Source organism: Neofelis nebulosa, chromosome 2 (assembly GCF_028018385.1).
Source record: "Neofelis nebulosa isolate mNeoNeb1 chromosome 2, mNeoNeb1.pri, whole genome shotgun sequence".
NCBI classification, from domain to species: Eukaryota; Metazoa; Chordata; class Mammalia; order Carnivora; family Felidae; genus Neofelis; species Neofelis nebulosa.
In genome coordinates, this window is record NC_080783.1 from 136616866 (window position 1) to 136644442 (window position 27577).

At 37.0% G+C, this 27577-nt stretch overlaps 3 protein-coding genes across 8 annotated transcripts in view; 2 read left to right on the plus strand and 1 right to left on the minus strand.

The window, feature by feature from the left end:
• LRRC39 (leucine rich repeat containing 39) overlaps positions 1–6655 on the plus strand; it is a 32277-nt gene extending 25622 nt beyond the window's left edge. For both annotated transcript variants that reach the window (XM_058716443.1, XM_058716442.1), the window contains exons 6-9: positions 1101–1246; positions 1975–2127; positions 3336–3475; positions 6499–6655. In XM_058716443.1, coding sequence (XP_058572426.1) covers positions 1101–1246; positions 1975–2127; positions 3336–3475; positions 6499–6554 — 495 coding nt within the window. In that variant the 3' untranslated portion in view covers positions 6555–6655. The remainder of the gene's footprint in view (positions 1–1100; positions 1247–1974; positions 2128–3335; positions 3476–6498) is intronic.
• On the minus strand, positions 5074–24082 carry TRMT13 (tRNA methyltransferase 13 homolog). Of its 4 annotated transcripts, XM_058716432.1 has the most exons (11): positions 23815–23961; positions 21305–21351; positions 21150–21216; positions 19154–19216; positions 18897–18966; positions 18635–18741; positions 18119–18286; positions 15694–15766; positions 10482–10556; positions 7278–7710; positions 5074–6974 (listed from the first exon to the last, which is right to left on the minus strand). In XM_058716432.1, the coding sequence occupies exons 1-11, from the start codon at positions 23959–23961 to the stop codon at positions 6779–6781; spliced, it is 1446 nt and encodes a 481-aa protein (XP_058572415.1). In that variant the 3' UTR covers positions 5074–6778. The 4 variants fall into 4 exon arrangements, with proteins under 4 accessions (XP_058572415.1, XP_058572416.1, XP_058572418.1 ...); XM_058716433.1 differs by lacking the exon at positions 18635–18741 and having other exon boundaries at positions 18119–18273; positions 23815–24082; XM_058716435.1 differs by lacking the exon at positions 7278–7710 and having other exon boundaries at positions 6767–6974; positions 23815–24082.
• A 98-nt stretch (positions 24083–24180) lies between these two features.
• The window catches only part of SASS6 (SAS-6 centriolar assembly protein), a 56670-nt gene continuing 53273 nt past the window's right edge, over positions 24181–27577 (plus strand). Inside the window, exon 1 of one of the 2 annotated variants that reach the window (XM_058716429.1) lies at positions 24181–24366. In XM_058716429.1, the coding sequence (XP_058572412.1) occupies positions 24302–24366 (65 nt within the window). In that variant the 5' untranslated portion in view covers positions 24181–24301. The remainder of the gene's footprint in view (positions 24367–27577) is intronic. The other variant, XM_058716430.1, reaches the window with a different exon arrangement.

Here is a 27577-nt window from a genome sequence, read left to right on the forward strand (position 1 = left end):
GGTTTGTGGCCTTAGGTCCATGAAAACTTGAGTGCACATCACCCATCATTTCCAGTTGCATGGCCTCTCTCACCCATTTTGTCCATAAAATAGAAATATGATATTCATCTTATAAAGCTGATAAATAAACTAATGCTATAAGCATCATGAATACATTGAGATACTGATGTTGAGAGAAAAAGGCAAGTTAAAGAGAAGTACACTATCAAAATCTTCAAATAAAAATATTAAACTTTGTGAAAACATATATAATAGTAATTATAGAGAAATATATAGAAAACATATTTGTGTATAGTAATAAAAACAAAAAAACATATGCAGGAATATTAAATACCAAATTCAGGAGAGGGGTTCCCTCTGGAAAGGAAGAAGGGAGGAGTACATAGGAGGCAGTCATATCAGTATATATATATTTTTAAGTTTGAGAGAGAGAGCGTGCATGTGCAGGGGGAGGGGCAAAGATGAGAGAGAATCCTGAGCAAGCTCCGTGCCAACAGCATGGAGCCTGATGTTAGGCTCAATCTCATGAACCAGCAGGATCATGACCTGAGCTGAAATCAAGAGTCAGTCGCTTAACTGACTGAGCCACCCAGGCACCTCTATATTTTCTTTCTTAAGCTGAGCATGCTGGTGTTTGATATGTTATTCTTAATACATTTTTATTGATGTTTTTCATTTAAAAAATAGAATTACCAAACGGCAAATCCTGTGATTGAGATAACGCATGTAAAGCATCAGGTGCAAAAAAGAAGGCTCAATAAAGATAATATTTTGAAGTTTGGGTTTTCCCATACAAATCTCAGATACAGGATGAAAGGAAAACACAAGCAGGTTCTGCAAACCCTGGAACTTGGGTATTTGGAAGATAAGTTTTCTTGGAATAGATGAACTTTCTATACAAGTTTTTAATTTATCTGGAGGTTTTTTAGCTTTATTTTTATTTCAAAATTAATTTATTTTATTGTGGACTACTAGGACTAAATAAAGCCCAAGTGTAATCTGAACGTTCCTTGATGTGAAGTATCTCCTTTAGCAATGTGAGTGTTCTAGTACATTACGTTGTGGACATTCACTTTGAAAAATTTTGCTTTCCTCTTCAGCTTAGCAATTTGTTAAAGCTTACTCACCTTGATTTGAGTATGAATCACTTTACTACAATCCCTCCTGCTGTGTTGAACATGCCTGCTCTTGAGTGGCTCGACATGGGAAGCAACAGACTTGAACAACTTCCTGATACTATAGAAAGGTAAAATAAATAATTTTCTATGCTATTGGATGTGTTGAAGCCATCCGTAATAAATAAGAAATAATAGACAAAACAAAGGGGACCCTACCTAATCAATCACAATAGATCCATGTAGTACTAATATGCTACTTTTTAACCAAATATTTTCATTTACTTAAATAAGCCTAAGGGTTTGGGGAGAGAAAAACTGGCTATCTGACGTGACCATATTGACATGAATATGGCAAACAATAACATTATTTAGTGCATGCCAGGCACTCTGTGCACTTTACAAATGTGTGAGGAAACTCATGTGGAGATGTTAAATTGCTCAAGATCACAGTGTAAGTGTGCAGTCTAGGTTTTGAATGTAGGCAGCCTGGCCCAGAGTCTGTTATGCATACTTGTCTTGCCCTAACTGGGCATATTAATAATTTCTGATTTTTCTCCTAACACTCTAATTCAGATTAGATAACATTTACAGCAGTTCTTTAAGAAATCCTATGCAAATAGTGAAGAATTCACTAAAATACATTGGTTTCTCTTCTACCACCACATGCTGAGAACTGTAGTGTAGGTAGGGATTGACTCTGATGCAGTTTCCCTAATCAGGTAATGTGAAACCAGTTAACTGATATACTGGTTAAAGGAGATGTTATAAAAGATTACCTTTCTTTGATTTTAGGTTAAGAATCAGAGTTTTCATATTATGTATGGATTAATCACAGAAACCTCTTTTAATTCATCAGAATGCAAACTCTACATACATTATGGCTGCAACGGAATGAAATAACATGCTTGCCAGAAACAATCAGCAATATGAAAAACCTGGGTACTCTTGTTCTCAGCAACAATAAACTGCAAGATATTCCAGTGTGCATGGAAGAGATGACCAATCTGAGGTAAAAGTTGTAGACCCAAAAGTGACATGTTCCTTTCTGGTTGCAGAACAAAGTAATATAGAGCAATTTTATGAATAGATTTGAGTTCTCATTCATATGAATGAATATACTTAAAAATCTTTTCCAACTTTGAAATTCTATAATCACATAAGTAGGATTCATATAACACTGGTTAAAATTATTCAAGAAAGAATCCTTGAAACAAAAGTCAAACTGGCATTATCAGCTTTAAGGAATACCCTCTGTTGGTGACATTTTAATGAAAATCGCTTTGTAACTGCTAACAAACCTCATCTACAAATAAAAGCAAAAGGTATAAAAATAGTGCTTATTTTCCTTCTAAAAGACTACCATGGACACAGGTAACCATGTTATAGAGTAAATATGTAAGTTAATTACTCTCAGAACTCCCTCAAGTGTCTTACTTCCAAAATTTAATTTCCTAACAGAGAATGTAAGACATGCGAATTCACATCAAATCCTACAATTTCCAAAACAAAGTCATTCATACATTCATTTATTCATTCATTCATTCATCAATTCAGCAGCTACTGGGTCATGTAATTGATGGTGAAGATACAATGATAAATAAGACACAAGTAAGTCTGTAAAATATACAGAAACTAAGGGGCGCCTGGGTGGCTCAGTCAGTTGAGTGTCCAACTTCTGCTCAGGTCATGATTTCACAGTTTGTGAATTCGAGCCCTGAGTCAGGCTCTGTGCTAACAGCTGAGTGTGGAGCCTGCTTTGGATTTTGTGTCTCCCTCTCTCTGCCCCTGCCCCTTCCCTGCTCATGCTCTATCTCTCAAAAATAAATAAACGTCAAAAAAAAAATATATATATATATATACACACACACACACATACATACACACACACAAACTTTAATTTCATAGCATTAATTGTATGTTTGAGATGTCCTGGAATTGCTCTGGGAAGTTGAACTGTTCCACATTAAATATATGGTAGGAACTAACAGTTGCTTCTATAAGCTTTGAAAATAAGTTGTCTAAAGCTAGGGTTTCTTCCTTCTAGAAAAGAAACTTAAAAGATTCTTAGGATTTATCACATCTCACCATGATGTCTGGTTATTGAAACCGTTTTTTTTTTTTTTTTTAAATTTACCATATTATTTGATCTTTCGCTAGGGAAATAAATGTTCACTTCTATGGCACCTATAAAAATGCTGTTTTTTGGTGAACTGCTAGGTTTGTCAACTTCAGAGACAACCCACTGAAATTGGAAGTAACACTTCCTCCTAGTGAAAGCATAGATGAAGAAGAGGAACGGGAATTATTTGGCCTTCAGTTTATGCATATATATATACAGGAGTCACGGAGGAGAGCAGGTATGAGATTTCTTTATAACACAAGCCAAATATTTGGTAGAAGAATGTGTATATATATAAATTCCTTTATAGATTTCTCATTACATCTTACCTTTTCCGTCAAATTTTGTTTCTTGGTCAATATTGCGGAAGGAGGGGCCCCTGGGTGGCTCAGTCGGTTAAGCATCTGGCTTTAGCTCAGGCCATGATTTCTTGGTTTGTGAGTTTGAACCCCGCATTGGGCTCTCTGCTGTCAGCATGGAGCCTGCTTTGGATCTTCTGCCTCCCTCTCTCTGCCCCTCCCCTGCTCATGCTCTCTCTCAAAAATAAATATTTAAAAAATATATATATATTGTGGGAGGGGAAAAAATGAAATTCAAATCTGTTCACAATTTTGATAAAGGCTTGGAGAGAAATTGTAAATATACAGAAAATTTTTCAAGTAGAGACAGGAAACAAATTTCTTTGGCTAAGCACTTGAAGCACAACCAGATGAATGAAGATGTGCGTCTTTAAATCTTCACTACCTAATTCTATCAGATTATATATTTCTGTGTACTCATGAACCCTACCTTCCCTGTCATTTCTTTTTTCTTTCTACAATCCACAAATAGCAACACAATATTCTGCCTAGGGATGACTATTAAGAGAACAGAGATTTTAACCAATAGTTAAAATGTGAGGTTTTGATATATAAATTTCAATCACGTAGTCTCTGATAATTAAGAATTAAATCACTTAACTAAAGCCTTTAACTTAAACCAAGATTAGAAGAAGCCAAAGAAACAATTCTGTTAATAAAAACATTGAAACTAGAGTAATATAAATCATGGTTTTATAATTCACTAAAATGTGAAATTTTTTTGTTTTAAATGTGAAGTTTTTGAATCAAAAGGTTAAATTTATCTTCAGATAGTTACTTTGGAGAATAAGTGTAATCCAAGCAAACAAATGAGTTTTTTAGCTAGAAGAAATCATTTTTACCAACATCCAGTGGAGGATGTTAGGAAATGGTCATCTGATCTGTGACAGCAAGTCATAGAAACAATAGCACAGAAAATAGATTGGAGGAAAATAAGTAAAATTATAGTTTGGGGCTTAGTTTGGGGTATAATTATGTAAGACAGATAGGGGACAGAACTGATGACTGAATGATGAGAAAAAGAAGACTCCAAGATTAATCTGTTTTTGGTTAGAGCAACCGGATGGATGGTGATGCTGAGGTGGGGAAATGAAGTGTAGAAGCTGTTTGGTGGTAGAAGTGGAAGAGAAGTAAATTGGACATAGTTGTGGGACATGCAGGAAGAGGCAGTTGTGTAGATCCATCTAAAGTTCCTGAAGGGGTTTGCTGACCCTGCAAATTCAGCAGGTCAAGGGATACCAATATACATATCCCACATAGTCACTTCCTTAGGATATTGTAGTAAGGGAAATAAACAAGGTCGAGGAAAACAACAATCTCCACGTATAGCTTGTGTAACGACAAACTTACCTGCGCATAAAGTACTTGGAACCATTGTCAGAAACATATCATTAAGTTAAATGGGCGCAGGGCTGTTATCAGTATAACTCTTATGTGTGTGTATGTATGTTTTATGAAACATAGTTGAGATTATGCCTGTTGTAGAATATTTTTTATTTCTCGGCATAAATTGTTCAATGATGCAAAACAGATTGTAAGACACAAATTAGCATTCCCTGATCCAGTAAATTCATGTAAATTATTGAATGATGTATTACTTTCATTTATGTTCTTTTGTTTGGGAAGATGAGTAATTAACTTTAGAAATAATCCAACTACCTTACTTTAACAATATTTGCATAAAAATTATAAAAGAGAATAAAGGTTACAACTTAAGCAGAAATAATAAGACCAACCCTGCCTATTGTTATTAAAAATAGATTTGTGAATTAGTACTATAACACTTAATATTTATTGAGTATTTACATTGTGCTTGGAACTGTTCTAAGCATTTTACATACGTTATCTCATTTGTTACAACAACCTCCTGAGGTAGGTAGTATTATTATCTTCACCCTCATTTAAAAAGGAAAATTGAGGCACAAAGAGATTAAGCAGTTGCTCAAGGTCATACCCTGAGGTGGTAGGGTAGGATCTGAATCTAGGCAGTCTCAGAAAACAAAGGAGATTAAAGTAGAAAGGCCAGGGATTAAAAATGGGCTAGGCTTCTAATTTAGAATTCATGTAATCATAGATCTATTTACAGGATAAAAAAGTTACCTAAGAATATCATTATAGGATCTAAAATTAGTAATTCAGATCTTTGTCTTGGCAAAGGTACCAATGATTAAGACAATTTTTACAAGTAAAGGCAGAAATAATTCAAGAATAATATGAAGAGAGTAACAGTCCTTACCATAGGTTCAGTTTAATATCTGCTTGTGCATAGAAACTGCTTATGAGTTAAATGAGGCCTAAATGTGAAGTTGTTTTTGGTTTCATTATCTAATTTCCACTTCATTCCAAATTACTTTCCCCAAAAGGAGAGAATATACTTACAGCTGTACTTTTATGTATAAAACTGTCCTTGTTAAAAGATATGATAGCTAATTAACTTCAGAAGTTATCTGCAAATTTGAATTTAATTTGTGAATGAGGTTTATCTTATCTTTTTGGAAATTCTAACTAGGTAATCAATTAAAAAATGAAGTGAAATAGCTTATTTCCCTTGAAAACATCTCTTTAGTTTTGTTGTTTGTCATGGATAAATGCAGCTAATACATAAATACAGGTATGGCTCTGGAAGTCGGAAGGTGAATTCATTAATTGTGAACATCTCTGAATTTGTTTACATTAGAAAAAAATCACAACTGATTATCCTTACCAGATCTAAATGGACAAAAAATCCATACATAAACCAAATTCTCAAATTGGCCCTTGTTATGAACTGATGATTGATCATTACATCTTGAACTTGAGAATTAAAGAGCAGTGAATAAAACCAAGGAAAAAAATTTCCAAAATTAATACAAATAGAAAGTTAGTGTGCTGGTTGTATACTGATATGTTATGTGTGTTTCAGATAACCAAGTCAACTGTTCAACTACTTTACCAATCTCTATGAATACTGACGGATAATATAACTCAAGATGCCCTGCTGAAGAGAATTACTTTGGGAATTTGGTGAACTCAATGTCTGGACTTCTAAAGTAAAAATCAAAGCTATTACCAAAGTTCAATGAGGCTACAACATTTTTTAAAGTTCACATTATCTGCTATGTAAATTATATTTTCATGAATATAAAAATACAATTGAAAAAATTTTTTTTGGTGGAAGACAGATGTTCAAAATTTCTTTTCCATTAAGCACTTGTTTCTGGTGATGAAGAATGATTTGGTAAAGCAGTTAACAATACATTTTCCAAAGACACCAGAGGATCTGTATAATACTGTAAAGCAGGACTGAAACCTTTCTGCTGTAAATACTCGACTCGGCCTTGGTCAATCAGCAATTTACAAAGATGCCCTATTTTCTTCTTTTCTTCAACAGTAAGGAGCCTAAATCGAATAAACACAAAACATCATTAAAATTTGTAGGAGTTTATGAAAAAATTATTGTAGTCACTTCTATTTATTGATAAAAGTTGCTAAGTAACCCATGATATACTAGGTGCTATGTTCCATGTTTCCAAGATACATTTTATTTATGCCACAATAAAAGTGTATTTTAACTTATTCTAAAATTGGATGGTAAAATGCATCTTCATCAATAGATTCTTGGTAACACTTATCTAAAAAAAACCTGAAGCAATAACAAAACATTTCTGCCTTAGTGTTGTGCATTTCAAAGTAGTCACTTACCCAGGCAAACTCTCAGTGCTGTCGTCCGTGATTCTGCATCCCCCATCGTCATGCTCTTCACTGTCATCACTGTGCTTATCTTTTCTCTTTGAGGTCACGTTGGAGGCTTCCAAAGATGTTTTTCGCATCCCACAAGTTGCCCAACTACTCATTCGCTGGAAGTAGTGGAAATCCACTGCTCCAAGGCCTAGAGCCCTGAAATATTCTTTGCCCACATAATGTCTCCAATCACACCTGTGGTGACAACAGAGTGCAATAACAATGCCAGCCACAGGGGTCCACTTCTCTGGGACATTTTTCTCATTTCCTTCCTTGGCCAAAGGGTTAATTTCTTTGTCTGTTTTATCATTCTTTCTGCGTTTGGCTAAAGGTTCTTCATTCCTTTCCTCACAACTGGCAGCATAGGTTTCAACCAAACATCGTAATGCAAGATCTGCAAACACAATTATGTGGCCCCCCCAAACCACATCATCTTTAAAAATAAGTATTTTTTACATTTATTCAGCAGTATGGCTTCTAAAATCCCAACAATAAAACCTACTTAGCTTTATACTTGTAATAATTCATCCATGAATTATCAATTTGTTCATGTTTGCTGTGTTCTTGTTAGCATCTAATTTTCTCTGGTGACTTATTCTGCATAAAATCTACTTCCCCCCAAAACTGTCTGAAGCTTAAGATCTAGAGTTTGTAAAAACTTTTAGTCCAACTACTTAAACTGGCTCTCATTTTTCCTGCTCTAGCTGAGGAAATGACTTATACAGAAAAAAATTATTCATCTACACTTACATTCCAGGAAAGTTTTGAGTTTAAAAAACCCAAAGAAAAAAATTGAGGGGAAAGGCATCTGCTGAGATTTAATGTTAGGTGTGAGTCCTGAAATGTAAGGTGTTCACAGCAAAAGCTGATGAGCTGAAGAGTTGAGAAGAGGGAGTCAGACTATGGAAAGTAGGCCTCACTGAGCAGCCTTACAGGTATTTATGTATTCATTCAGCAGTTAGTTACTGAGTACCTTTTGTGTGCAAGCTTTGCGATGTAACGATGATTATACACATAAACTTAGAGGTGAATGTACTCCAAATTAAAATGAAAATTTTAAACCTAAAAGCTAAACAAATAGATTTTTTGATGAGTAAGACTATTTCCCACTGAAGACCACTATACTGATGACAATATTGGAAAGACCCAAAATTATGCTGTGAAACCCATATTTTCTGTCTGATTAGACTGGCATGCTGTGCTTAGTCAATCAGAAACATAAATATTTTAAAATTGTATTACCCTAAGATGTCACCAGTGACTATTAAGTGATTTTTTTACTAGTAAATTTAATTCAATATATGAGTTTAAGTCGACAAACATTATTGGGAGAAAGGGATAGCTAATCTATTATTTCATAAACTATTATTTCCTGACACAATATATTCAGTCACTGTTTTATTTGTATTAGACCTAAGTAAATGATTTTCAGAAATGTGAATACCCAGAAAAACTATTAAAAGAATAAAGTTATTTTAGAATCAGAAGTAGCTTTAACAATCTATTTCAACCTCTCCTTTACAAAGAACTTAAAGGACAAAGCCACACACCAAAGAAAGGGACAAGGACACACAGCAAAGTGGTGGCCAAGATTATTCATTCACTCAAATGCTTACTGTTTCTATTATATGCCAACCACTGTGTTAGCACATTCCCTGTGCTCAAAAATTTCACAGCCCAGTGGGAGAATTAGATAAACATAGTTAACTAAATTAGCTATTATATAACAAATTGAAATACAATAAGGTAGAGATATGCAGATGGAATGATGATAAACACTATGGAAATTAGAAATTGACACAGTACAGTACATGGGAAAAGTATACAGGCTTTTAATTTGCTGACCAGTAAAGGGGCAAGCAGGAACTAGCAAAGGCTGGAAGGCAGAGGCCACACTGACAGCAGGTTGTCCTGTTAAAGACCTTGGACTTTAAGCTGTAGGTATTAGGAACTATTGAAGAGTTCTGAGGGGAAAGACATATTAGGTGTGCAGCCAATGGGTCCAAATATTAGTATTTAAAGAACAGGCAGTGGAAGGTGACCACGAGAAAACCAGAAAGAATGGCATAGATGTAGGGGAAGAATCAGGAAAGAAGAATCACAAAAGAGAAGGAAACAATTTTAAGAAGGGCAAGCAACTGCAGCAGAGATTTTTCAGTAAGACAGTAGAGTGATGAAGGGAGAATTCAGATAGAGTGAATCAAGAGGGGAAAGTGTGTGGAACAAGGAAAAATGGCCAATATAGATTATACTTTGGAGAAACTTGAGTTAGATGGGTAAGAGTAAATGAGGGTGCTTTTATTCCTCCCCAGGATAGAGTTGGCTTACTTTAGAGGCTTTTCTGAGGGTTAAATGAGATAAGGTACATGAAAGTCCTCTTAAAAACTATGAAGGACAACACAGATATACAATATTCAAAGCCATTTCTGGCCAAATTGAGTAACATTTTATAGAGGCTCCAAGATCCCCGGATGGGAGATGAGGAAATCAGCAGGAGCCAGGAAGAAGATGTAATAGTAGTTAACACTCGTTGAATACTAATATGCGCCAGATACTCACATGTAAGTAACCTGGTAAATTATGTTATTATTCCTGTTTTACAGATAAGATAACCAAAGCTCAGAAAGGTTATGTAATTTGCCAAGGTTACACAGCACAGCTGAATCCCAGACTATCCGATGCTCTTTCTACTTTACCATGCTACACCTGACAGATCTAAGTGCTAAGATAAGATCTTAGATTTTTTACCTAGCATTTCTTTTTTCATTTTCCCCAGAATCCTGGTGCATAACCATCTTCTGGTGGGAGAGGTTTCAGAATCCTTCCCAAGCAACTCCTCAAAAAACTCAGTAGCTTCTGGGGTGGAATTATACAGTCTCCATAAATGATTTGTTTCCTTTTCGGTTGAAATATAACCCAAAGTCTCATGACTCAGTATTTACACATAGAACTCTTAATTCATCCTGTCAAATGGCCAAAATGAGCAGATTAATAAGAAAATGCTACATTTGATATAACACAGGGCCAGTGCTACTATGAAAATTAATGAGTTTAAGCATAAGTGGTATAAACTACTCAAGAGGCTATTTCAATGTTTGGGACCATGTAAAGCTAAAACTTAATGTGTTTGTCTAGTATGTAAACATCATTAGTATGTTTACGTACCTGTTGCCACACCACACAGATGCTTTCCAATTCCTACCACGGGTAGTTTTTCTTTGCTTAGCAAAGGAATCTTGTCTGTAATAAAAGTAAATGAGAACCGAGTTAGCTCTCTTCTGAGATAAGGCATTCACATGGCATTCTGAAAGAGAGAACCAATTTGAACCTTTAGATTTTAGGGCGTGAAGAGACTGAAACAAAAACTTCACTTTATTGCTGATGAATAAGAGACTCAAAGATGTAGTGACCTGATAAATACCAGCCAGAATTAGAATTAAAGTTTCTTTCTTCTTTTCTTCCCTTTTCTTTCCCTCTCGCCTTTCCTCTCAAGTTAAAGTTTCTTGACTCTTAGGCCAACGTTATTTCTTATATACTGACCCAGGACTTTCCTCTGTAGAAGCCTTATTTTGCTAAATATTATTAACACATTGATAAAAGAACTCAAAACTCTCCCTGCTAGAAGATGTATTTTGAACAAATAATACACATGATAAACATATATTAATATGTATTATAAAATATTATATTGGATATTATAACCGTGTTATATGTTATATAGTTTTAAATATATCTTCATGTTCAAAAATAAAACGTTATCTTAAGCTTTTCACATTATTTTGAAAAAAAGAAAATATTCATAACAGTCCTGAAAAAGTAAAAAAAAAAAAAAAAAAAAAAAAGTCCATAAGGTAATGCAGTAAAACGTACTACATTCGTTATGGCCTCCATTTTTTCCCCATTCATTTTCCTTTTTCTAAGATTCCGAAATGAAAAGTATGCTTCCCACTACAAATCCAGCCACAGCACCTAGTACAGTGGAACAGTCCAATGGAAGTACTTAGTAAATTCAACTTTTCTGTTGCTTGCTTTCAAATGTATTATATTACATGCCAGGAGAAATTGGTACCAAGTGGAATAGTTTGCCTGTGTCAGGGAAGATAGAAGTTTAAATTAAGATAGTTCAAGAGACTTACCATCAGTTAGGGTGAAGGGAAAGGGTGTCTAAGAAAGCCCTTCTGCTTTATGCTTGAAAATTACCTCATTTCCTCTCTCCCCTATTTCTTTGGGCTTGGAAAATAGAACAGATGAACTTCTGGGAAATGATGGTAGATTGAATACAAGTATCTGGTTTGCTCCCTCCCAAAACTCTACCAACATGAGAATTAAAGGATTTCTGAAAAGGTATAAACTCACAAAATCTGAAAGAGGTCAAAAGGAGACAAAAGTGGGAAAGGCTGCGAATTAACCAAATTTATTCCACAAATCTTCAAAAGGCTTAAGAATTGGGGGCATCAGGCACCTTGGAAGTGGAGCTGAGTAGCTACAATTCCCACTTGGTAGAAGACTATGCATGAATTCTCTGGAGCATCAGGAGGTCAGTGGATTGAGGGACAATAGGAAGTTGAGAGTTGAAGTATGGTAAAGGAGCAGGAATAAGTGAGTTGTGCATATGGCTTTCCCCACTGGGTCCCAGAATGTATGCAATCAGATCTTTAACCTGTAGGCAGGTGATCAGAAGATTCTCCTCTGTGGAATCTGACCAACCCAAGAGGAAAGATCACATCTTAGGCAGATCACCCCAAAGTGGAGCTCAGAGTCAACAATTCCACCTGAGGACTTGGAGTTCTGAGTCCCTCAATCCAAAGAACATACCATCAAGGAGCACTAGCTGTTTAAGGACAGCCTCTAAGTTGAAAGAGACAGACCAAAACAAATGGAAAAGAGCAAATTGGTGAAAGCAGATTATGAAGGGAGAATAATTCTTAAAAACCATTATTAATATCCTCAGAAAGGTAAGATATGGCAATTAAGAGAAAAGAACAAGATATAATAAAGGTAAATTCAAAGAAAAAAATCTTAGAAATGAAAACTATGATAGGAGAAATTAATTGGGAAAATTTTAGAAAGTATAGAAAAGAGACCAAAAGACATAAAACAAAGAATTCAAGAGGAGTAGAAAACCATCCCAGTAGGTCTAATAGCTAAATCATGAGAAAAAAATTTTTTGGAGACAGAAAGAGTATGCGAGAGAGGCAGAGAGAGAGGAAGAAAGGCTCTGAACCACCACTGCAGAGTCTGATGTGGTGCTTGAACCCATGATCTGAGATTGTGACCTGAGCCAAAACCAAGAGTCAGATGCCTAAACAACTTAGTCACCCAGGCACCCCAAATCATAGGAATTCTTATGTAAAGGGAGAAAAGAGAAAGTAGTGTAGAGAAAATCATGAAAGAAAGAATGCCAAGGAAATTTCCCAGAAAGCTGAGAGTACTAGAATCTCTAAATCAGGATTTTTCATCTTTGGCATTATGGACTTTTTGGCCCCAATAATTTTGTTGTGGGGAGCTATTCTATACCTTACAGGATATTTAGCAGGCCTCTGGTCTAGGAGGCTCTCTGGCCTGTATTAGATGCCATCAGCATACCCACAGCTATGACAACCAAAAATGTCTCAGACATTGCCAAAGTACCCTGGTGGACAAAATGGCCTCCACTTGAGAACCTCTGCTATAAACGGAAGAGTCCAGCACAATGGACAAAAATATAACCACATGAAAGCACATCCCTGTGAAAATTTATAACACTGACAACAAAGAAGGGCCTATAAAATTTTAACAAAAAAGCAGATCACATACAAGGGAACAAGATTCAGAATGGCACTGAATGTTTAAACAATACTAGTGGAATAAATTTTCAAAATTCTAAAGGAAAATGATTTTCAACCTTGAAATACAAATCCCCAGGAAAGTCAAGTGTAAGGCAAAATAAAAGATATTTTCGGACAAGGCAAGGTCTCAAATGCATTGTTTCTCAGGAAGCTATAGGAAGAGGTGCTCTGCCCGAAAAAAGAGTAACTCGACAGAGGAAGATGTGGGAAAAAATATGGAAAAAGAAATTCCCATCCAGAGAGTCGAAGAAATCCCTAGGATGAGACTGAAGAGAGTTTTAATGCTGATCATTGTGCGCCAAGAACAGAGGGCATCCAGTCTGGATTGGAACATGTCTGAAGGATACAGGGGAGAATTATTTTAGGAAGATGGAAAGTAATAGAATACTTGATGAATGTATTACAACAAATACATTTTTAAAAGACCAAGTAAACAAAATTATAAATTATTAATTTATCAACAACAACAAAAAACTGTACAGGAAAAAGTAATTTAATACATGTTCCTGTGGTAAAAAAAAAAATGATGACTTAATCTTTAGTGCATATTAGAAATATGAGGAATGGGAAGTGTTTGCACTTGAGGCGGGGCAGGAGTAGAAAATCTTTATCTTCCACTGGGGAAAACCAGCAGATAATGGTTGGGAAAAAAAAAGGAGCAGCAAAAACAAAAGCCTGTTGTTAGACACTTGAGATAAATATAAAAATTCACCTGTAAGATGTAAATGTGGTTGGATTTAAAGAAAGAACCATGGCAGGGAGGAAGTGGTTGGTGCTGTTTTTATAAAAACTTGAGAACTTGTAGCACTATTTGACTCTTGACCACACATATGTAAGTTTAAGAAAAGCCCAAAAAAGAAAAACAATAAATGAAGAAAAAACAAAGGGGGGATGTCTCCGGTGAACTCTTTCAACAGAAACTTCCTGTTCTTTCTCTTTCCCTAAAATGATGAATAGTCAATTCCAACCGTGCCCCCAGGAAGAGAAGTCCTCTAACTGAATGTCATCTTCTCATTTCAAAATTACCTTTAATTCCTCTCAGTGTGTCATTAAGTCTTTTATTTTCAATATCAAGAAAAAGCCAAAGTATGGAAGTCTGCAGATCATGACCTGAGCCAAAGTCAGACACTTACTTGACCAAGCCACCCAGGCGCCCATATGATTCACATTTTCAATGGTGGCTATATTTTTAGGTAGGTCATTGTTTAGCAGGAGAGAGATTTTTCAACTGGTACAAATTCTAAAAGGGCAGTAGTGAACTAGATTGTAGATATTTGCTCCCTATTAATCTCTCTTATTTTGGTTTACAATATGGAATGGGGGCACAGAGTGGGCACAGAATAGTCATACAGAAACTTAGAAATATGGTAGGCTACTTTCCAGTATGCTTAATAAGAATTCAACACCTACCATAAAAACTTGTCTAGAATTTTCAATTTTAGAAAAGTAATATACTCAGTTAAATAATTTTAAATACAGTGATTTATACATAAATGCTGGGTTGCTTTACAAAGCTGTATTAATTAGTGGGATGGAAGAGGTTACTAGGACATGTCTATATTAATATGAAAAACTATAAAAAGGTACAGAAAGGAACAAAGAGTAGGACTGAAGGGTGTGTGTGTGTGTATAAAATGGGACTTACAGAGAGATGAATTATTTCCTTTGCTACTTTCTAGGAAGTATCTTTTGCCATCAGCTAGACAAAGAACTACCTTAATTCTTTAACAGTTTAGGTAAAGTCATGTTAATTATAGGTAGAAGGCTAGTGTATGGTATGAACAGACTCATAATTAAACAAGACAAACAAATAATATAGGAACATATTATTAGCACTTTTAAACTCTTTTTTTTTTTAATTTTTTTTTCAACGTTTTTTATTTATTTTTGGGACAGAGAGAGACAAAGCATGAACGGGGGAGGGGCAGAGAGAGAGGGAGACACAGAATCGGAAACAGGCTCCAGGCTCCGAGCCATCAGCCCAGAGCCTGACGCGGGGCTCGAACTCACGGACCGCGAGATCGTGACCTGGCTGAAGTCGGAGGCTTAACCGACTGTGCCACCCAGGCGCCCCAGCACTTTTAAACTCTTTCCTAATATGACACTTCATTTCTAATTGATACTGAAACCCCATTTTAAAAAGTTCCAACCCTGGGGTGCCTGAGTGGCTCAAGTCGGTTGAGCGTCTGACTCTTGATTTTGGCTCAGGTTGTGATCCGAGGGTTGTGGGACTGAGCCCACATGTCAGGCTCCATGCTGAGCGTGGAGCTTGCTTAAGATTCTCTTTCTTTCTCCCCCTCTGTCCCTCTCCCTCGCTTGCATGCTTGCTCTCTTTAAAAAAAAAAAAAAAAAAAAAAGGGAAAAAAGTTCCAACCCTAATTCAATTTACATTCATTCAAATGTTAGATATAACATTTTATGTTAACAACGCATTAATTTTAGTTTGTCTTCACTGAAGCACTGTTCTGCATGATTGGATTTCTAAGCAACCCTCAGAATTTGAAACTTCTATGATTTATGGTAGAGCAACTGAAAGTTATGCAACTTACTCAAACACAAGTGCTGAATATCAATTTGAAGTCTCTCAAACACTGAATTTTTCTTCCTGTGTTTGCCATCTACCTGCACAAAAATAACATTATCATAACAATGGTTTTTTATATTTAAAAAGATTTCTATTTGTTTTCAAAATTTGGAGGAAATAATTTCCCATCTTATTTTTTAATACTTAAAAAACAGAATCACTAATTAAAAAATTTAAGATTATATATTCTTTGATGAAAACTCTAAAACAGTATCATACATTTTTAAAAGCCTTGAAAATTTTATAAATTTTTATGTATCATTATTTCCTTTAACTCTAAAATGTCCCAATTCACTGATGAAGGAACTAAGGTTCAAAGATGTTAAGTGACTAACTTAAGGTTATTTGCCAGCTCCTTTGCCTTTGCTAGCCCATAATACACTATTTTTGGCTCATTCCGCTTACTCTCTCTGAAAGATCACAATCACCATTCTGATCTATGTCTATGTGCCTATGACTTACAAATCTACACTGTGGCCCAGATCTTTTTGATGAGCACCAGGCACATACCCAGTTGTGAACTAGAAAGTTCTACTTCAACAGCAAAATCATTCAAAACTAAATTCATCATTTCTCTCTCCGAACCTATTCTTCCTCTTCTCCTTGTATATTCCCTCTTTCGGGTAAAAGGCACCACAAGTCACTTAAAGCCATAAGGTGTCACCCGAAATAACTCCTCTCTCATACTTAATGACTAATAAATCAACAAGTCTCTCTGCTTCCAAATACTTAGCATTTCTCACACTTTTTTTCTCTTCTCCATCCTACTGCAACATCCTCAGCTCTGGCTCATGTCTTACTTGAATTACTGGATAATTAATCTTATCATTAATCTCTCATTAATCTTCTGCTATATCTTTAATGGTACTGTTAGGATGAACTTTTAAAAAGCCTTTCTTGGGGCGCCTGGGTGGCTCAGTCGGTTAAGTGTCCGACTTCGGCTCAGGTCACGATCTCACAGTCCGTGGGTTTGAGCCCCGTGTCGGGCTCTGGGCTGATGGCTCAGAGCCTGGAGCCTGCTTCCAATTCCGTGTCTCCCTCTCTCTGCCCCTCCCCCGTTCATGCTCTGTCTCTCTCTGTCTCAAAAATAAATAAACATTAAAAAAAAAAATTTAAAAAGCTTTTCTTGGGGCACCTGGGTGGTTCAGTCAGTTGAGTGTCTGACTTTGGCTCAGGTCATGACCTCATGGTTTGTGGCTTTATGCCCTATGTTGGGCTCTGTGCTGACAGCTTGGAGCCTGGAGCCTGCTTTGGATTCTCTCTCTCTCTCTCTCTCTCTCTCAAAACTAAACATTAAAAATAATAAAATAAAATAAAACAAAACAATAAAAAGCCCTTTTAGTTTCTTCGCCAACTTTTACATTTACATATTCTTTCAATCTCCTCTCAGCAGTTATTTCCTCTAGGAAACCTTCTGTGACCCACACTATACTAAGGCTGGTGTTCTATCTTCATGCTCCTAAGGGCTTCTAGTACTCACCATTATCGTAAGAGGCTTATTAGCAAACTGAACCGAAATACTCGTAAGTCTACCCCCTAGATGTAAGCTTCTCAAAGACAAGAACTAAACTTGTTCCCCTGTATCCCCAGCATGTAGCCGGCTAAAGTCAAATGCCTTCCCTTGGCATAAAATATGACACCTTTCAGAGTCTAGCCCTCCTCTCCCATCTCATCACCACTGAACTCTACTTGGAACCATGCATTCCCATCATAGAGAAATGTTCCCATGTTTCCCTGTTGTTTCAGGTATTTGGTTATGTTGTTCATACTTCCTAGAATGCTTCTTAAACCCTCTATCTAGGAAATGTGATTCTCCTTTCAAGACAGAGCTCAGGCATCACCTTTCCTGTATAGCCATTTGCATCCCTTCCCTGCAATAAAACATGTCACTCCCTCTTCTGAACCTACACTGTACTTTGTACAGTTTTTTTTCATATTTTGATACTTCTCTATAATTCATTTGTCTTTCCTTTCTAAATATAAATAATAGAGCGTAGGGACTTGTCTTGACTTCCACTCAATGTCTATCATGGTGCCTAATGATATGTTCAGTAAATGTTTACTGAATGAATAGTTAGTAGGTGGCACAGGTAGGTTAGGACCCAAGACTTTTAACTCCTAGCTTGAGCTTGGCCCTTTCCACATATTTTCTTATCTCTGCAAATAGTTTTAAGAACTCAGCTCAATGGACTATCAAAATTTAGATTAAAAAATGACCTTCAGTTTAGGTCATGAATATAATCAGAATAAAAAGCTACATCAAATTAACGCAAAACATTCATTTTCTTAAAACGACATGTTTCTCAGTATCATTCTTTCTTTCTTATTTTTTTTTTTAATAAGAAAAGTGCAAAGTTTGGTTATTAATATACTGTCATGGTTTCACTTGCCTTGAATCTCGTGGTCACCTTTTCTACTAGGATGAAGTGAACTTTTTCAGCATCTTTTAAGGCAATATCAACCCAATGAGACAATTTTCCTTTTCCTGCTCCAAACTCAACAAAACATCTTCTTGGACCAAGTAACTTTAATTTTTCAATGTTACCTAAAATAGAAGCCTGCAAACTTCACAAGATTATTTTATAAACTAGAGCAAACACATTTGGCTCAAGGGGGAAAACATCAAGGTAATTTCTACATATGGCAGCATGTGCACATTGGTAATTTTTGTTTGGCTTTAAATTTTTTTCTCTTGCTTTAAGATTTTTAAAACACAGTACTCAGAACCATATCCATGCCAAAAGTTTTTAATATATGTTTCCACATATTTTTGAAATGGAAAGATTCTGTACTCTGAAAGATAAACTAAACAAAATCTCATTAATAACTATATTTAGAAAGAATGTTAGCTTTTGACAAATGAACAAAAGGCCAATTTTAGCATAGTTACTATGGCCTAAACATACCTGCTGTTTCAGGTGTTTGGTTGCAGAATCACCATTTTTAGGGTCATTAAGGGCATCATGCAATGCTGGATGGGACATAATTTGATCTTTAAGTGTAGAGTTCAAACCTGTGCCAAATATAAGCACAATAGCTTAAGCAACCAAACATGAAACCGTAGGGCTCTGAACAATGGTACTAACATTTTTTAAACCACATTGGTATCAACTCATAAAGCACCTAATTATTCCAAAAATTTTAACTTGCAACTGGAGGCAGACTTACCTTCGCTTGCTTTCCGCAATTTCTTAATTAAGTTTTCCAACTGCTCTTCAGAGAGAGAAGAAATTGGAACCTATATACAAGAATGGGGTATGAGCTGGTTTGGGAACTAACCATCACTAATAATATGGATTCTATAGAAAAAATACATTCTAAATTCAAAACATTTATTCCAAACAAAAAGTGGAACATAGCTTATTCCCAGTGTGGAGACAGCTTACAAACACCTTTTAAAATTAAATATTAAATCAAGTACTTACTAATTGTTCAGGTATTTCTGTTTCATCTTTTAAGCCTGCATTAATATCTTGAATAAAGAAGTCCTTAATAAAAACAAAACCACAACAATACTGTTATTAATGTGAAGAGCTCACAAAAATTAAGCTGAAAAACTGATACTTCTCTTTTTCCCATACCCTGTACCTGCCATCCTCCCTTTCTCCCATTTAGGAATAAAATAATCACTGAGCACCTACTGCGGTTCTTAATTTGCTTTAGGTGTCAAGGATTCACCATAGCAGACAACACAACAAATATCTCTATGTCCTCATGGATCTTATATTCTAGTGAGTCGTTATCTGAATAAATGTGTATAGTCTAAAGAAACTCATTAGTAATTTTTGTTAAAGTTTTCACCTGTCTATAGCATACAGACCGAAGGTTGTCAATTTTGTGTATGGTGTAAGAGTAAAAAACAACAAAGTACCAACTATATACGGCTATTTAGCAGAGAAGCAGTAGGTCCAAAAGCAGATAAGATATAGATATTACAAAGCTTTAGGTCTGGTTTCTTCTATTTTATGTATTTTTGTGTGATATAATAAGTATCTTTAATTTTTTTTATTAAACGGTGGGAACAGCTCACCCTTTAATGTCAGTGTCACCTATAGTTCTGTCCTTGGTCTCATGCTCTATCACCTGCTACCTCTGGAATCTCCTCTTCTACTCAGCTCTCCCCTTGTATTCTATCTATACTCCAGTCATGTGCAATGCCCAATCCCAGACAAGGCTATCAGCTCTCTCACTTCTAGGCCCTTACATATGTTTTTTTCCCTGTCTGGCAGGTTCTCCTTTGACCTGTAGGTCTCATATGTGATACTCCTTCAGAGAAGCCTCCTGACTCCTTCACCATCTCTTTCACCCCCTATTTCTCCCAAAAAAGGATTAGGTTCATCTCCTTTATTCTTTCATAGCACTCTGTACTTAATCAATTTTAACATAGACAATATTGTATTTTTTTTTCTCCCACTAGACTGTAATGTTCTTATAGCCAGGGTGCTTGGTACAATGTCTGGCATAAATGTTCAATTAATATCTGTGGAATAAGCAAGTTCCTCCCTCACCCTTCTAATCTCTTACCCTGGGTAACTTAAAAATCCAAGGCCTATAACCTGTATGTACTTGACCTCCAAATTAACTACTCTACTGACTTTCAGACTCACATATCCAACTCTTGGTTTTTAGCCACTGAGTTTTATTGATTCTGCTACCTAAATAATTCTTGCATTTATTCTCTACCCTTTTCTATTCTCTTTCATTTAGTCTCTTATCATGTCCCACCGGGATTTCAGCAACAGCCTTTAACTAGTCATTCTAATTCCAAGCCATCCACACTGCTCTGAAAGTTTTGTAAGAGGTAAATATGGCCATTCCATTCCCTAGCTTAAAATCTTTCCGTAGTTCCCCACATCTTTCAGAATAAAGTCCAAGTTCCTTGAAAGTCTCAATGTAGTTTCTCAATTTCTGCCTTTGCACATACAGTTCTTTCCACCTAGAAGGACTCCTCTTCCTTTTCTTTGCCAAATCAAGACTCAGCTCAAGTGTTTTTCTCTCTGGGAAGTTTTTCTTGACCCCTTGGCTATAATTTTAAGTTTTATACAAGTCTGTGCTCTTATCACATATTTACTTCTTTGATTGAACTTATTAAATAATATCCGTAATTTACAAGTTTACTTTCAAACTCCTTAAAGGCTGGGACCATATTTTATTGAAATAAATTTAGTAAGCAGTAAATAAATATTTTGAATAAATTGTGAAATTATTTTCTAAATGACACTCCTGTTGCATAAAATTCTATTATCTGAATTAGGACTACAAGTGGATTCATAGTCTATATATATACTCAAATGCATTTATTACATTCAAGTCTCCTGAGGCCAGAGCCTTGTTAAATATTCACATTTGTAATCAACTAAGTACACATAAACATTATATACCACACATTTCACCACTCAGTTTTACTGATCAAACACTTACAGGTTTTGGCTTCTCTCTTGAGTTACACTTTTTCAAATGTTTTGCTAGTTGATCTTCATATACTGTGCTAAATTTAAAGAGAAAATTATTTAAAATAAGACTTGTGACAGTTAATCTTTCTAGCATAGAAAAACCCTTATCTGACCCATACTTACTGTTTTGGATCTAAAGGACACAGAATTCTCTTCCGAGCATTTTCTTCCTAATAAAGAAAAATGATGTATTTATTTGTATAAAAAAAAATCACGTTCGTTGCTTACAGATACTAAATATAATTTCAGTGTAATCATAAGCTTATGCATTCCCAAAACAAGGTAAGGAAACCTTAAAAGGACATTAATAAAACACTGGCAAAATCAGGTCACAGAGTTTGACAACAAAAATCTCCAACATAGCTGGTTTATGTATACATGAGCAAATACTGCTTCGGACAACAAGGGTTTATAACTTCAAATAGGTTATAGAGAAGGTCTACTTATGGAACTTTGAATCTATAATAGCACTGACTATAATTTGCACTATTACTTTAGGCACCCCAAAGAAAAATCTGCTGCCGATTTAAAATATAACATGTGATGGATTTTAAGGTGCATTCTGATTTTAGAGATGTTAAAATGTGAGAAAAAGAAGTTATCTTAGAAACAATAAAATATGGTATTTTAACCATTTGGTATGTGGCCATAATCCTACTGGCTTTGCAAGTTTTCAGTATAGCACAGCCCATTTGTTTCTAAGTTACGTGAATTTAACTACATGTGCTAGAAAAAAACCAAAGGAGAATTAATAGTGCTAGCAATTCTATTCAATATTCTTATGAATCTGTATGCAACAGGATAGTGTAATAGTTACAACCATAGGTCAGTAGGATTGCCTAGGATTGATCTATCAACTTCTAACTCAATGACCTGAGGCTCATTGCCTCATCTAAAAGATGACAGTATGTCTCACCTCCTAAGGCTTGTAAGAATTAAGTGAGCTAATATTAAAAGTACATTTAAAAAACTGCTTGGCATGTTGTTGGCCATATAGTAAATGCTAACTGTTCACTGTTATTAACAATTCTTTTTTCAGTTTATTTCAGTTCTGAATGCCTCCCAGTATACCCATGAAATGACTGAATTTCATGGGAAGGCTAAGAGACTTTTCAATATTTTTTGAAAAACTGTGCATTATTCTTCCTTATTTGCTGACTCTAAAATACAACCTCCATGAAAAGGGAAGACTCTACGTTGACTCCCCAAAGCCTAACCATAGAATTGGGGGAAAAAAAGCACTTTTATTATTTGGGTTTAGAAACTGGGTTTCTCAACCTTGGCACTACTGACATTTTGGGCTGGGTAATTCTGTTTTGTGGGGGCTTCCTCCGCATCATAGGATATTTAGCGGCATCTTTGGCTTTATCTGTTAGGTGCCAGGAACACTCTCCTCAGTTGTGACAACCAAAATGTTGCAAACATTGCCAAGGGTCTGCTGGGAGGCAAAATCACCTTCAGTTAAGAAGCAGTGGGTAAGAAAACAACAACAAACAGTGGGTAAAAATGTGTACAAGAGGTCTCAACTACATATGATACTTAAGACAAAAAGATGGAAACATACACCCCATTATATCATATATCACAGATTCAGTAGGATGCCACATTGAAAACCAAATCGTGTCATGCAAAGTGTTTTCACTTATCTTGCAATCTTTCCTCAAGGGACCAGTAACAACATTCCTTCCTCTCCAGGAATACCAATCAGCTTGTAAGGATCTAGTCATATTCTACTACTGTCACCAACTGCATTCATCTTCCAGATGTCTCATTAAGGTGAAATAGAAGGTTTCAGAGTGAGAACAAAACTTTCTTCTATCAGAAATCCCATTTTTTGATCAAGGGATGTTTATCTCATCTTTAAATATGTAAGTGGACTGGGCAGTTTAAATACGTGTTCAAGGGTCAACTGTATATCGTTTGACAGTGCAATTATATGTATAACTGTATTATCAAACAAAATTGTACCCTTCCTGTTACCGATTTGAAAAAGAGCCAATTCTTACATGATTTTAAATCTTTCCTTACCCCTTTCAGCAGTTATGTTACTTTCAAAAGATTGTACTCTAAATAAATATTTCTTACGTTTTTATTTTAATCACTCGGTGCTCATTAGAAGTGCACTCCTTAATCCCCATCACCTATTTCACCCATCTCCTCTTTGGTAACCATCAGTTTGTTTTCAACAATTAAAGACTCGTATGTATAAATAAATTTTTTTCAAAAGTTTCTCAACCGCATTCACAAAGAAGTGATTATCACTCACAAAACAATCAGAACACAATTAGTGAAACCTTGGGATCTTTGACCACTATTCTTTCTAAACTACCTTTACCCCTCAGGAAAGGGGAGGGTGGGCGGAGTGTAAGAGACGGTGGTCTGGAGTAAAATTAAGATCTAGTATTGCCAAGAGTTAGGATCAAAATGAACGGGTTACTACTGGCGCTGCTCTACTTAGTACAAGAAACCACTGCACTTCACTAAGACTCATCATCGCTCCCTAGGGAGAGCAGGACTGCGCTTAGTACAGGAAAATCTAGAATATCCAGGGTGACAGCAGAAATCTGTCAGAAGCGAGGGGCCGGACCAAGAAACTTATTTCCAACTCTCGAGAGGGTAGGGTAATACCAGACCTCCGCGGCTCCAGCGTGTTCCCCACAGAACCTTTTCCCCGCTGCCACCACCATCCTGCAGAACCGCTTCTTCTTTTCTACGTAGTAACTGCATCGACCCTCAGCTGGAAAGTCAGTCGTGTGGGGGGTCGACGCAGAAGCCGCCATAATTCAGAGTTCGTTTGGAATGGCAAACATTAGGCGAAGGGAAGAAAAGTTCTCCGCTTCCCTTGGGTCCTCTTCCCTTAACAAATATGGCCACCGCGAGTCCCGCCACGCAGGCTAAGACCCGGAACTGCCGACCGTCTCCTGCAAAACCGGAAAAAACTGATGGTGGCTGACGAGGTCCAAATCTCCTGCACCTTCCCTCGGTTTCTGTTGTCCCCGCCTCCTCAGCGGAAGCCGAGCGCCAAACTCAAATTTTAGCAGGACCCGGACGCCTTTCAGCTAGTTCCGCGGGCCAGGCCTGCTGGACTTTTCCGCTCACTGGCACGGGCAGCGGTCCAACATGAGCCAGGTTCTGTTCCAGGAACTAGTCCCGCTGCAGGTGAAATGCAAAGACTGCGAGGAGAGGTAAGGTTCCGCGTTACCCCGTGCCCGCAGGTGGCGGTTGGGGTCGGGCCAAAGTCGGGGGGGGCGGGCGGGAATATGGCGGCTCTGGCCAGGGAGCACCCAGTTGCAATTGGGTGAGCGGCGGGCGTCTCAGGACGCGGAGAGAACCGCAGCTGGAACCCAGTGTTACTTCTCTCACTAAGTTGGCCGTTGCTGACGGCGCAGAAGGGAGGTATAGAGGAAATAGGAACCTGACCCGCGTCGAGTTAATTAAAAAAAAAAAATCTTAGTTCTGAACCGAATCGTGGAAAATTATAGCCCTACTCTCTCTTTTTGAGACAGAAAGTTAATTTTGTCCGGAGAAGTGAAGTAATTTACACATAATTTACCCAAGGGCTCGTAACAAGTTCACGGCACGGCCGGCTCTGGAACTCAGGGCTTCGCTCCCAGCCCTTTTTTTCGCTCTCCTTTGAATCATATGGGAAGTAAATTTAAGCTGCAGCTTAAAAAGGTTTTTATGGTGTATTGTATTTTCTTCACATTAGTTACTAAAAATAAGTTACATTTAGTCGCCTGAAAACAGGAGGGGAAAATTATAAATTTCATTTATTCATTCAACGAATACTGCTTATTGGCAAAACACCTTGCTGCGTAGTGGGGCGGCCGTAGTGGCCAGGAAGAACATTCCTTGTTTTCCTGGAGCTTGAAGTCCAGTCGGGGAGGAAATAAAAGCCAGTCTCGCAGATAAATGCAAAATTAAAACTTTGACAAAGGAAGTGGTGCTGTTAGGACTTACCAGATTTGATTAGAAGTCAAGAGATTTCAGTTTTGTCTCTGTTCCACAATCCATTAGTTGACTCTTCTCTGAACCTTGTTTCCTCATTTGTGAAACTGACATAAGGTGCCTATGCTGAGGAAATGAGCATCCAGTCTGAAAGTGTATGTGAAAAATAAAGAGTGTGGAAATGGGAGGTTTTAAAAATGAAGACATTGTGGGGCATCTGGGTGGCCTCTCTCTCTCAGAAATATTAAAACAAAACAAAACAAAACACATTGTCAACCTTTTTACTTCTCTTGTTTAGAAAGCTTTGATATATTCTTATCACCTGTAGCAGGGGTTAGCGGACTAGAGCCCATGGGCCAGGTGGCCTTCTTACCTGTTTTTGTAAATAAAGTTTTATTGGAACACAGCCATTCTCATTTAAGAATTGTCTGCGGGCGCCTAGGTGGTATAGTTGGTTGAATGTCTGACTTGGGCTCAGGTCATGATCTCACAGTTTGTGGATTAGAGCCACGTGTCGGGCTCTGTACTGACAACTCAGAGTCTGGATGGAGCCTGCTTCGGATTCTTCAGATGTCTCCCTGTCTATCTGCCCCTCCTCCCCTCATGCTTACTCTCTCTCTCTTTTGAATAAATATTAAAAAATTAAAAATCGTATGGCTGCTTTTTTTTCTTTTTTTCTTTAAAAAAAAATTTTTTTTAACGTTTATTTATTTTTGAGACAGAGGGAGACAGAGCATGAACGGGGGAGGGTCAGAGAGGGAGACACAGAATCTGAAACAGGCTCCAGGCTCTGAGCTGTCAGCACAGAGCCCGACGCAGGGCTCAAACTCATGGACTGCGAGATCGTGACCTGAGCCGAAGTTGGACGCTCAACCGACTGAGCCACCCAGGCGCCCCTGTATGGCTGCTTTTGTGCCATCAGGGCAGATATAAATAATTGTGACAGAGACCTTATGGCCCGAAAAGCCTAAAGTATTTACTGTCTGGCCCTTTACAGAAAATGTGCTGATCCCTGACCTATAGGGAAAACCCCTCAGATTTTAGTTAAATATTCAGGGTCAGTTCAGCTCAACAAATATTTATGAATACTATGTACCCTAGGAATTGTCCTACTAGCTGAGACTGTCAAGCTTTCTTCCTCTTCACTCTTCTGTCTCCCAACAACAGCAACAAGAACAGTTTTCATGTTAGGCCTCAGGGAACTTACACTTTAATAGGGGAAACAAGATCTTTGGTGAAGCAGCATAGCACAGGATAAGAGTTCAGGCTCTGGAGCCACATTTTCTGGGTTTAAATTCCACTTCTGCCACTCGTTGACTGTTTGATTTTGTACAGTCATTTTCTCTGTGTCTCATCTTTTTTTGTTTTTTATTTATTTTTGAGAGAAAGTGAGAGCAGGGGAGGGGCAGACAGAGAAGGGGACAGAGGATCCAAAGCACGCTTCCCACTGTCAGCAAAAAGCCAATGTGGGGCTCAAACCCACAAACTGTGAGATCATGACCTGAGCTGAAGTTGGACACTCAACCGACTGAACCACCCACATGCCCCCTGTTTCACCTTTAAGTTGATGATGAGAAAATTGTTGATGATGAAAGTACCTGCCTCATGGGATTATTATGAGCATGAAATGAGTTAATACAAAGGGCTTAGAACAGTGCTTGGAACATAATAAACATTCAGCAAATGTTAGTTATTATTATTATTTTTAAATGTTTGTTTAGTTATTTTGAGAGAGAGCGCAAGCGAGTGGGGGAGGAGCAGAGAGAGAATCCCAAGCAGATTCTCACTGTCAACACAGCCCGACACAGGGCTCCATTCCACAAGCCATGAGATCATGACCTGAGCTGAAATCAAGACTTGGACACTTAACCGACTGAGCCAGCCAGGCACCCCAAACAGTAGTTCTTGTTTTTCTTAGGAATATCATTTTTATTTATTTATCTGTAATTTATTTTTTTGAATTTACATCTAAGTTAACATATAGTATAATTTCAGGAGTAGAATTTAGTGATCTATCACTTGTATATAACACCCAGTGTTAATCCCAACAAGTGTCCTCCTTAATGTCCCTTGCCTAGTTAGCCCATCCCCCCACCCCAAACACCTCCAGCAACCCTCAGTTTGTTTTCTGTATGTAAGAGTCTCTTATGGTTTGTCCTTATCCCTGTTTTTATATTATTTTTGCTTCCCTTATGTTCATCTGTTTTGTATCTTAAATTCCACATGAGTGAAGTCATATGATACTTTTTCTCTGATTTTGCTTAGCATAATACACTCTAGTTTCCATCCACATTGCTTCAAATGGCAAGATTTCATTCTTTTTGATTGAGTAATATTCTTTTGTGTGTGTGTGTGTGTGTGTGTGTATGTGTGTATGTATACACCACATCTTCTTTATCCATTCATCAGTTGATGGACATTTGGGCTCTTACCATACTTTGGCTATGG

Coding starts and splice junctions, on each gene's coding strand:
- TRMT13 (XM_058716432.1), bottom strand. CDS start 23,961: ATGGCGGCTTCTGCGTCGACCCCCCACACGACTGACTTTCCAGCTGAG. Junction 18,967..19,153: donor CAGAAATACCTGAACAATTA/GTAAGTACTTGA, acceptor TCTTGTATATAG/GTTCCAATTTCTTCTCTCTC. Junction 7,711..10,481: donor TCTGTGTGGTGTGGCAACAG/GTACGTAAACAT, acceptor TTGTGTTTGCAG/ATCTTGCATTACGATGTTTG.